This window comes from Misgurnus anguillicaudatus, chromosome 12 (assembly GCF_027580225.2).
Source record: "Misgurnus anguillicaudatus chromosome 12, ASM2758022v2, whole genome shotgun sequence".
Classification (NCBI taxonomy): Eukaryota; Metazoa; Chordata; class Actinopteri; order Cypriniformes; family Cobitidae; genus Misgurnus; species Misgurnus anguillicaudatus.
The window spans coordinates 3,859,967-3,872,134 of NC_073348.2; the positions used below are offsets into that span (position 1 = coordinate 3,859,967).

General features: G+C 39.2%; 1 protein-coding gene across 1 annotated transcript in view; it reads right to left on the reverse strand.

Moving 5' to 3' along the window:
* Positions 1-12,168, reverse strand: part of LOC129446022 (NLR family CARD domain-containing protein 3-like) — a 64,716-nt gene that overhangs the window by 37,309 nt on the left and 15,239 nt on the right. The window contains exons 3-4 of the mRNA XM_055206982.2: positions 8,233-8,406; positions 5,507-5,680 (exon numbers count right to left, since the gene is read on the reverse strand). Coding sequence (XP_055062957.2) covers positions 5,507-5,680; positions 8,233-8,406 — 348 coding nt within the window. The remainder of the gene's footprint in view (positions 1-5,506; positions 5,681-8,232; positions 8,407-12,168) is intronic.

Here is a 12,168-nt window from a genome sequence, read left to right on the forward strand (position 1 = left end):
GCTCTGTTGTGTATCAGTTTCTTAGTTTATACAAAGTTTTTGAATAGGGTTTGTTTCCAAATAAACTTAAAATGTCCTACTGACCATCATTTCTATTTTGATTATATTGTTAACTTAATAAACCTCAAACAAACACATACATTTGTCCTCACATTCTTTACTGTAGTTCACTCTCAAATTCCTGCCTCATTATGCAGCTCATTATGCAGCTCATTATGCGAGCCTTTGTTTGCTTGCTGTCAATCAATCCTTCTCGCATACAGCCCGTCTAAACAAAAAGTGTCTTACAATTTCTAAATGAATACATTGTTTTATGTGAATAAGTAGGCATGGTGATTGTCACATCATTTTAAAGAAAAATGTAGCTCATATAATATTTTAGCCCAGTTTGTGCTGAAAGCAGTGGTATGAGACACTTCCCATTATTATGTTTTAAAGCAACTGAAAAAAGACCAAATGTAAGAGCATGTCAGAACCTCTGAGAGTGTCCCAAAATGGTCGGACCCCAGAGGGTTAAGAAATGGTACTAGGCCTGTGCTGTGTTTACTGTAAAGGGCTGTGCACTTAAACTTTAGGCTTTTAACTAATTGAAAACTTTTTTTGCACTTATATAATCTTTTAACATAAATGCTGCTAAGTGTTTGTGAGGTTCAGCACATTTACATTTTTGCAGGAGCAGATTTGGTTTCAAAATAAAGCTTTGTTTGTTAGATTTTGCTGTGTCAAAATCATTTGTTTTGCCTTTTTATAATGTTGCTTAAAGGTTGGTTTGTGGTTTTGTTGTCTTTAGATTGTGTGTTACATAGTGAGCACGTTTGTCTTTGAAGTAAAGGCTGGAGTACAATAGAGCAGATGGTGAACAGTGTTTTATGTGGGATATGGTAAGTCTCTATGGGGTGGATTTTGGGTTTTTGACTTTGTAAACTTTTAACATGGACACAAAAAATATATAACACAATAAAGGAAAGGGAAAAGGCCAAAAAGCATACTTTGAGCACTTTAAGTAAAAATCTCTATACCTTTGCTGTTTTACCTATTAAAAACAAACATCGCAACTTTCAGTGCAACTTTTTAGAAAAGTGGCCGCAATATCATGCATTTTAGGCTGCAACAATCACAAAAAAGGCCCGCGAAATCCTGGAGGGACTGATAAGAGACCTCTAAGGGATGTGGCTCCACAGCGTTCCCAGCTACCGCGTGGTCTTAATTTTTTTTCATGAGAGCCACACTGATAGGTAAAATCAATAGAAGAGCCACTTAGGGCTGGGATGGTTATAATTACCACTGCACCACTGCGGTGGAAAAAACGTTTCATTATATATTTAATTTTTCTACTTAATTTGACCACTGAAATATGGATATTTCTCTTCAAAAATACAACATTTTGAGCAAAAAGCTTAAAAAATTGCGTTTTTGTAAAGGAATTTATCTTAGAGATCAGACTCAGAATGACTATCAAACATAAAGGCAGTTAAAATAAATCATTAAATCTTTTTAACTTCCGTTTTTGATACATTCGGTTTGGCGCCATCTGGTGGATAAACACTTTATTACACTTTCACTTTGAAATTAGTCCAGAAAGGCATATTTATTAGTTAAATATGAACTCATAAATGACGAGATAACTCGTCAATGGCGGTGAAAAAGTTAAGTAGAGCCTCTTTAACATTTTACAGTTTAGATAAATAAAATACCATAAAATCTACAATAAAAAATGTGAAGTATCTACAAGATTGCAGTGACTATTAAATGTAAAGTGATATTAATAGAGTATACAACCCTGACCCAAAACATAATGTTAGCAATGTTAGCAGTGAGTAAGACAAAGGTGAAAGTGACAAAGATGGCATAAATTATTATAAAAAAATGTGTCTAAGTGGAGAAATCCAACTTAACTTGATCATCTTGTTTAGGCTCGATCATCAAAGTATTTTTTATCTAAGTGTTTGCAAACTTTAGTCTTTTCTTTATAAACAGCTTGTGAGTAAAATCAAAATGATTTGTCATCATCTTAATTTTTTAAATAGTATTACGTTTGTCCATTTCATTAACATGTTGAAACTTAATCAAAATGGTGCAAAATCATGTAAAATAAATGCATGTACTTATTTGTAATAGTGTTAAACATTTTGTGAAGCTAATTTAAATATTTAAATACTAATATAATTTGAATGTCTTCATGATTCATAAATGTATGTTGTCACATGCTGCTGTGACTCTACAACATTGCCGGCTTTCTATTGGCTGATTTAGAGGTTAAGTTCTTAATTTGTGGAACTTAAGTCAGCACTTAAGAATGAGTCTTACACTTTACTGAAAGTTGCTTTCAGCTTCTTTATAAATGTCTTCTATTCTCAGACTGCTCCTACTCCTTACTAAGAATTTTTTGACACTTAAATCATAGCTTAAGACTATTCTTAAGAGCATTTCTGAGATATTTTATACATACGGGCCCTGATCATCGTTTACATTTTAATATTTCAAAATATATGTATGCATTATGTATAAGTCCTTTATGCATCAATGTGCACGTGGCACCCCCCCACATACACACACAATCAATCTATAACCACCGCACCACCACGGTGAATTTGTGCATTACCACCGCAGTGGTAAAAAACTGCCACCGTCACAGCCCTAGAGCCACTTTACCGCAAAGTATCAAAAGTTACATCCAGTCATAAATATGTCTGCTTATCAATCTGTCATCCCTGGCCTTAACATACAACAACATGCAATGCAATAAATACAAAAGGCGATTCGTTCTTTATCATTTACCAGTCACATTTGTAACTGAGACAAATTTTCCCTTAATGACAAAAAAACAGGATTTCCTTTCGGGTGAATGAATCGGCTGCATATGGTTTGCATGTCACTTGTGTTACTTCCCTACATGCGAATCATTGCCCTTTCATTTGGAGGTGGTGTTTAAAACTCTACAACGTCACACTAGAGGTCTACACGGGTCCAAAAATTCCTACCCGAGCCCGATCAGACCCGTAAATGTGCTACACTGAACCGACCCGGACCCGTCTGTTGTTTTGAAAGCTGGACCCGGAACCGACCCGGACCCGTCTATTATTTAAAAGCTGGACCCGGATCCGACGCGGACCCGTTTATTATTTAAAATCTGGACCCGAACCCGTCCAGGAAGACACAGACCCGACCGGCAAATATTCTTTAGCTAAATGTTATTAATAAGTCAATAAACAAGTAGCGAAAATTAAACTTTTTGTCTTACCCATAGAAGTTAGTCTTCTCCCTCCTTGTACCTGACTGTGTGATGATGCACAATCCTTATTTCCAAGAAAGTTCCATCATGTTATTCCTCTCTTGACGATTGAAATGTTTAATGCTTATTCCAGCTTTAAAAGTCCACTTTACAGTCATTTGTTGTGTATCGGGTCAACTTGCTTAATAATGTTTGCTCATTTGGATTATAATAACAATTGCTCGTTCAGTGCCATGGCTGCTTTCGTTAGCTTTACTTCTTTGCTATCATCTCTGTGCTCTTTGAGCAGATCGCGAAAACTTTAGATATAACAGCAAGATGGTCAATTTATAATATTATTATAAAAATGAGAGAAGTCAGTGCAAAATGCGCGGTACGGCGGAATAGGTCCCGCCTTCTAAATAAAAGAGCCAATTGTCAAAGGTAAAGTCATTGCGTCTCACTGCAGAAGCTCCTGACTGGTAGCCAGAGAAACATTACAAGAGCGCATGCGCATTAGCTGCCTGGTTGGAGCAACCAAATATAAACTTTTTAATGAAATTTTAGCGTCATAGAAAAAATGTATGCGACATTTCATCTAAGTTTTTGTTGCTGTTTTTGAAAAATTGTATTTAAATGTGAGTGTGTTTTCTCCGAGTCCGATCGACCTCGGGTATTACCCACAATGTTAAACAGACCCGGGACCCGAAGTAATAGATTGAGACCCGACCCGGACCCGGCTAATCATTTAAAATATAGACCCGAACCCGTACGGGTCTCGGGTCGGGTCCCGGGTCTTCTGTGTAGACCTCTACTTCACACATTGGCACATTCCTGGATCAGCCGTTTTCTGGGCTTGGTGCCAAAAACTGTTATATTTCAGTAACGAGGATGTTTTCAGTTCGGAAAGCAGGATGTTTGTTTAAAGACACACTATGCAGTTATTTTACCTTAATATAACAGCTTCAAAGTTATTTCGGTGGTAATCAAAGTCATAGTAATGCAAATCATCCTCCTGTTGAAGCTCGGGGAGGACGCCGCTACCAAAACCAGCCATGCAAGCTTGAGAGAACCGCCCCTGACAAATCTCGCGAGAATCACAACTTGCTTTACGACAACGATGTCACACACATTAGGCTTGTTCCACTTCGTGTGGCGCTGCAAGAACCGACCGCCGGATGACGTCAAAGTACCGCGAGAATGATCCAAGACAGCACTTTGACGTCATCTGGCTGTCGGTTCTTGCAGCGCTGCATGAAGTCTATCACGCCTATAACAACAACTGCACGCGCGAATTTGAGACTTGATGCTAAACGATTTAAAAGTTAAGAAAGCGCGTTCGGAAGTGAGTAGGAAAAGGAAAAGAGAATCTAATCGCGTTAGTAAGCGGACAAGAGTCTCACTCGGTCAGGTTTTTACTCGTTGACGTGAGCTAAAAGACAGCACTGGATGGGATGCTGATCTGACGATCTTGTTGATGGACTAGTAAGTAAATCTCTCATTTGTAAACTTGTTTGCGGTCTATGTTGTATGTTGTTGCGCTTGCTTGTAGTATGTCATGCGATTATCATGACAACAGTTGTCAATATCTCACATAATTATCAGGACATAAATAAGCCTAGAGGTTGTAAATAGTGTAAACATGCACAATTATGAAAAATAGCAATAATCATATATAGTGACATTATAGCGAACAATGTTATGAAATAATGCAACGTACACAATTAACTTTGTCATGGCATTTTGTAATGTTTACTTGTGATTTAGCTGCACTCATGTAAAAACGTTATAAGCTAGCAAACATGGTACTTTATTATTATATGCACTCTACACTTGGAATAAACTTCTTATTATCCTATTACCATCATCTGTAGTTTAGTAGACTATGCAGTACCCTAATATTTGTATGAAATTGTGAAACATTACCTGGTCATTATCTTTGGAGTACTAGAGTGGGAAATTACGACAGTTGCAAGTATTCTCCAGCGACTCTAGGGGTCGCTGTTTGACAAAAACGCCAAATGCATAGAGTGGCTTTAAATACAATGACCTCTCATATAACAAAAATCAAGTTACAATTTATTCTTTGATTCACGGCTCCTTTAATGCTAAGCATTCTTATAATGTGCTTATGCAGTGCCTCCCGATCAGTTATTGTTTGAATGTATTGTTATAATGTAATGTTCAATGTGATATTCTGTTTCATGAATTATTTGTTCCAGTTTGGATTAAACATTTTATCTTTCCTTGCTTCTTTAGACAGATCGCTACAAATATAATAACAGCAATACTCACTGAAGTTTGTGTAGTTTACAGTGTGGATCCTTCAGTAGATCAGACATCAGCTTCACTCCTAAATCTCCGAAATTATTATAACTCAGATTGAGTTCAGTCAGGTGTGATGGGTTCGATCTCAGAGCTGAGGCCAAAGCAACAAAACCTTCATCTCCAATACTGCAGGACCACAGACTGAAGAGAGAAGAAAAACTCCTGACACTTACAGTAAATGAAGTCATAAATTATAATTATATGTGTGAGACTATTATGATCAAAACATATACAGAAAAGAAAGAGAAACAGAGATAGAAAAGATTAAAAGCAGGAGTTCAGTTGATTCTTTAATTTCATATCGGCTTTGTCTCCTCCTCACCAGCCGAGGACGCCTTCTCCTGAATTCTAACATCTGCTCAAAACCACTTTTACTGGGGCACGTGCCCTAGTGTAAATCTGATGTGCCCCAGTAGTAATCTTAAATTTCAGTTTTAACAATAACTTTAATTTTCATTGTTTTAATTTAAATTGACAATCGCGGCAAAACACAAATCTATATGCTGCAACGCAGTAACCCAATTCACGCTTGTAATAGAGATCTTCTAGATAGGATCGCTCGGTCCACGTCATGCTACCGATTAGGCAGACAACAATTTTCACTACTAAAGATAGCTTTATTAGTGATTTCGCCAGACCTGTCCCAAATAAAACATGTAGTAGATAACCATGAAGATCTGGATGTTGTAAAAGAAACCTTAAACAGCCTTTGATCTAGCACGTTGGAAGCAGTTTCTCCCAGTAGATCAAAGAGAATCAAGGAAAAAACAGCAGCACCATGGTATGACTATCATGCAGTCCTTTAAAAGACACCTAGAAAATGGAGCGTAATTGGAGGAGCACAAAGTTAAGAGGTATGGCGTGCTGCATGGAAAGAGAGTGTTCAACACTAAAAACCACTAGATCTAGCAAGCTCATTGAAGAAAATCATAATAACCCTCATTTTCTCTTTAACACAGTTGCGACAACTGACTAAAACAAAGAACAAACAAAAACAGACACCAAGCTTCAACACAGTTGTAACGACTTCATTAACTTCTTCACTAACGAAATTGTGGTTATTAGGGATAATATCGAAGCTATGCAAGCTGCCACTATTTTACCAAATAGTACACTGAACACTAGATAACCACATGAACAACTTCAGTGTTTTAAAGCTACTAGAATAGAGGAGCTCTCAAAATTAATAAAATCATCCAATTCATCATTGTGTATATTAGATCCTGTTCCCACAAAATTACTAAAAGAAGTATTCCCTGTAGTGTCAGACCCAGTACTAAATATCTTTAACTCATCAATACTGTAGAACTAGGATACGTTCAAACAGCTTTCAAACTGGAAGTTATTAAAGGAATAGTCTATCCTTTTTTAATATTAAACTATGTTATAACCTTAACTAAGAAAAGTTGAAACATACCTCTATCATCTTAGTGCGTGCATGTAAGCGCTGTGGCGTGCGGCGACATTCAATGGTACCAAACAGATAAAGTTAGAAGTGACCAAACACACCAACGTTTTTCCTATTTAAGACGAGTAATTATACGAGCAAGCATGGTGGCACAAAATAAAATGTAGCGCTTTTCTAAGCAGATTTAAAAGGGTAACTATATTGTATGGCGGAATAACACTTTTAGGAGTACTTCGACTCGCCTGAAAAATCCACTCCCCTTCTCTCTCATAATGAGAGGGAGAGTGTTACTGCGCCGAGTCGAAGTACTCCCAAAAGTGCTATTCCGCCATACAATATAGTTACCCTTTTAAATCCGCTTAGAAAAACGCTACATTTTATTTTGTGCCACCATACTTGCTCGTATAACTATTCGTCTTAAATAGGAAAAACGTTGATGTGTTTGGTCACTTCTAACTTTATCTCTGTTTGGTACCATTGAAAGAATGGGGCTAAGCTTAATGCTATCAAAGTGTCACCGCGTGCCACAGCGCTTACGTGCACACACTAAGATGATAGAGGTATGTATCAACTCTTCTTAGTTAAGGTAATAACATACAGTAGTTTAATATGGGAAAAGGATAGACTATTCCTTTAAACCCATCATTAAAAAGCCACACCTCGACCATGGAGAGCTTAATAATTTTAGACCAATCTCAAATCTCCATTTTCTTTCTAAAATATTAGAAAAAGTAGTGGCAAGCCAGCTATGCACATTCTTAGTGAATAATAGTATGTATGAAAAGTTCCAATCAGGATTCAGGCCCCATCATAGCACAGAGACAGCACTGCTTAGAGTTACAAATGGCCTCCTTTTAACATCCGATTGTGTATAGTGACAAGCTTCCTGATCCCTGCTTCAGTCAAGTTTACCGACATTTTTTGTCGTGAATGTTGATCTGCGTTAAAATCCCTGTGTCAAAGAGCTGGACCACAACGATAACACATGCGTCCACACTACGGCATGCCCCTTATGACATTGTTTCTGCCAATTGTTCACACAGGATGCTTTCCGTGAATGTTATGGCAATATACTTATAATAAGTCCTCTTTATCAGAGCCATCCCAGAAACGTACGTGTTTGTGTTCACACAGAACCCTGTCAGCCAATTTTACATAATTTTTGGGACCTAAATTGCTGTGTGAATAGGGTATTTGATGAAAAACACATAAAAGTTAATGACAATCATCTTCATCTAAAGAAGTACATACAAGTTTAATCTTATTGGTTTAAGAATTTTCTTACTTTAATATCTCGAGTTTACAGTTTGTATTCTTCAGTCCATCAGAGAGAAGCTTCACTCCTGAATCCTGCAGTTTATTTCCACTCAGGTTCAGTTCTGTCAGACTTGAGGAGTTTGAGATGAGAACTGAACTCAATGATGAACAACTTTTCTCTGTCAGATTACAGCTCATCAGACTGAGAGAGAAATAACAAGATAACAATGTGTTAAACTACAATTTTTACTATCACTCACAGTCAGATATAAAGAAAACAAGTGTAAATGCATGTAGAATGAGAATCAGTTGAGTGTGAATGAAGATGATAAACATCAGATCAGTTCAGTCAGATGAACACAAGGTAAGCAAGTTATTACTACAACCATAAGTTAATGCTAGCTAGGATGTTTTTGCTTTTATGATTGTTATAGTGAACAGAGAACTATATACCCAGCTTTTCAGGAACAGTGTTGATCATTAATTTGTTATTCTCCATCTCAATGGCAAGGTGGTGCAGTAGTTCAGTTCAGTTTCATTTCTAGTTACGTCACATCCTGAATATATCCCTTAAATGCAAAATCACAGAACGTTCTGTCTCCTCCTGTCTAGAGTTGGGTACCGAAACTACCGGGCCGATTTCGGTGCCTCTTTTCGGTGCTTCATAAATGCCTGAATGGTTGACTGAAATATTTTTCAGCACAAAAAGCAATTTTATCAGAACTTACTTAGTCCCGGCTGAAGGCTCCATGTCAGTAATCATTATGGACAATGCCAGTTGAGATTACTGCGACTTTACCTTCTATAAAAAGGTCCGGAGAAATTACCTCAGGTAATACTAATCCAGTGTGAATAGACCATCTGTAAATATACACGTATTCGTCATTTTACGAGTTCACACTTAAAAATAAGTTGGATAGATTAAATTTGTAAAGTATTTGGCGTGCTGTCCTGGAAGAGGGCTCTGCGCTTGGAAATGGGCCCGAACACAGAGTATCCCCCCCCAGGTTTAGGGAGTAAACTGGTGAGTGAGAGGAGATGAGTGGTGGAGGGATTCTGAAGACTGCAGAGACTCCTTAGGTGAGTTTGACTCTGATTATATGTGGGCTTGCCTTACGTTAATAAAACATAATTTCCTGTTATTTTGCAGGTTTCTTTCAAATATAGAAGCGCTTAAAGAAACATTTACTTGCTAGAAAAACAAGTCAGTGGCAAGTCAGTTCCTAAATACAGCGACACAGACTTAAAAAAAAAGTCAAAATCACTTCTCCAAGGCACAGAACTGTTTCTGAAACTGACGTTCTCCCCAAACTGAAATCAAACACAGTGTTTTGAGTTCCCTTTCAATACGGTTCACTTCGCATTGCGTCAGTTGCTGACGCTATGGGGTGAAACTCCTGTTTACTCCGCGATTGAAACCTATTGGTAAACGTCTGTAAAAAATTCAGACCAATGACGTTTGAGCCCACGAGCAAACGGCGAGCTGTGAGACTAAGATGGATGCATAGACGAGCGCACACAGGCTACCCCCCCTGTGTTCTGTCACAACGCAACCGTTCATGCTTTACACTCACAGAGTCCCTCGCTCCTCACACAGTCAGCCGCGAGATCTCTGGCACCCTAATATGAATTCCCTGAGTGCATCGCCGGGTGAAGACCGCTCATACGATGCATGGCTGTTCTATTCGTGTTACATGCCCCCCTCTGCTGTTCCTCTCTTGCTGAGATGAACAAGGGGCGGAGCCGTAGAACTAAGATAGATGCATAGGACAAGCAAACACGGGCAGGTCTGACCCCTGTTTTTCTGTCATAACACAGCCATTCGTGCTCTACGCTCGCGGAGTCCCTCGCTCCTTTCCCCGCAGTAGCAAGGTCTCTTAGCGGCTTCTTAGAGTCAGCGCGCGGTCTTACGTCTCCTTGCCTCTAAGTGCAGCTGTCTAGTGTTTAACGATTACGGAGCTTCATGCCCCTCCCCTTTAGGAGCGGTGCATCTCATTCGTCTGCTCGATAGGGCAAACACGCCGCTATTGGAGCACCAAGAACACTTATTATAAGACCCTAACAACCGGCCTGAGTCTGTCTCACTTCGGTAGAGCTCATTATGTTTGTCTGCCCTGTCATTTCTCTCTGGCTTAGACGGAATCAGAGGCAGAACGAATTTGTTTGATAATAGGCTGAGGCCCGAACACCTCCCCTTATTCAGTCCCGTCCTATATCAGTGTGCTGAATATTGGTACATTCTTATATACCCCGGTTTTTCTGCCCTTTAAAGGGATAGTTCACCCAAAGATGAAAATTCTGTTTTCATTTTTTCGCCCTCGTGTTTTTACAAACCTGTATACATTTCTTTGTTCTGATGAACACAAAGGAAGATATTTCAAGAAATGTTTGTAAGCAAAGCATTCGTGGACCCCATTTAATTCCATAGTATTATTTTTTCCTACTATGGAAGTGAATGGGGTCCACGACGATTTGGTTACAAACATTACTCAAAATATCTTCATTTGTGTTAATTAGAACAAAGAAATTTATGTTAGTTTGTAACAACATGTGAGCGAGTAAACAATGACAGAATTTTCATTTTTGGGTGAACTATCCTTTTAAATAAATGGCAAAACCGCGGGCCTCACGGCAGACTCCCTCGCTGTGTATGAGTTCAGTCTGACATCAAACCACCTAGACATACTGCTCTGCTGTGAGGCGCTCTGGTCACCGTCACTACAGAGGCTCCTGCACCTGAACGGCCAAGCTCTGTTCTTACTCGCAGCATAGCTGCGTCGACAGAGAACAGACTGTCTGGGAGAAGAGGGGTTAAGTCGCGCCTCGGCTGGACTGCCTTGAAATGTTTTTTGTGTGCTCTGTTTATCCAGAAACATTCACATGTAATACTGTTGGTTATGCAACCTCACTGTAGTGGCGAACGGTATTAAATTCCTCTCTAAGAGCAATTTTCGTGCTTACTATACTGTGTATTGACACCCCACGGCTGTACGGTGTCTCTAAACACTTTTTTGCCTTACCGACAAGCAGTCAATATACGCACACACGGCCCACCGTCCATAATTGTATTGACGCTTGCCGAAAAACCCCGGTTTTGCAATCCACTCCCGGGACACTGGGCTGGATTCTAAACAATAATTCAGACGTTTCTCGCTTAAATTCGCTCGCAGCCCGCCTCAGTTTTTCCGCCAAGATACTGACGGTGCAGGGGAGCACGGTCTTACAGCTGTTATTTTCTCTTCCTAGAGAGACGCCAGCCTCAGACTTTTTCATGGCTCCAAGCGTTTGAATCGCACCCTCTCCGGACGGCCACTCAAAAGCTTACAGCCAAGCGGTTCATGACGTTTTTCGGCCAGATGGCTGGTTTATATCAGTGGATCCGAAGACACTCACACCTCCACTCTGATAATCAGAGAAATTAAGGGTAATATCAACCTCAAGCGAGCTTGCTACCCGCCACAATGAGTTTCGTTTATGACGCTCGGAAGCGAGCCTAACACCAGAGCGCGCTCACAGTCAAACTTCAGAGCTGATGGCCGGGAAGCTTATGCTTTAAGTTACACGCGGCTGCATGAAGTGCTATCGTTACGAGCTCGCCCAGCATCTGCTGTGGAATTGGTCACTCCTTGCGACGGCAATCAGCTTTCAGCGCGTGAAACGCACGTTTGTCTCATATCAATCACCTTGTACTGTACATACAGTCCATTTAACTCATTCACCGCCATTGACGAGTTATCTCGTCATTTATGAGTTCATATTTAACTAATAAATATGCCTTTTTGGACGAATTTCAAAGTGAATGTGTAATATCGCTTTTATCCACCAGATGGCACCAAATCGAATTTATCAAAAACGGAAGTTAAAAAGATTTAATGGTTATTTTAACTGCCTTTATGTTTGATAGTCATTCTGAGTCTGATCTCTAAATTCCTTTACAAAAACGCAATTTTTTAAGCTTTTTGCT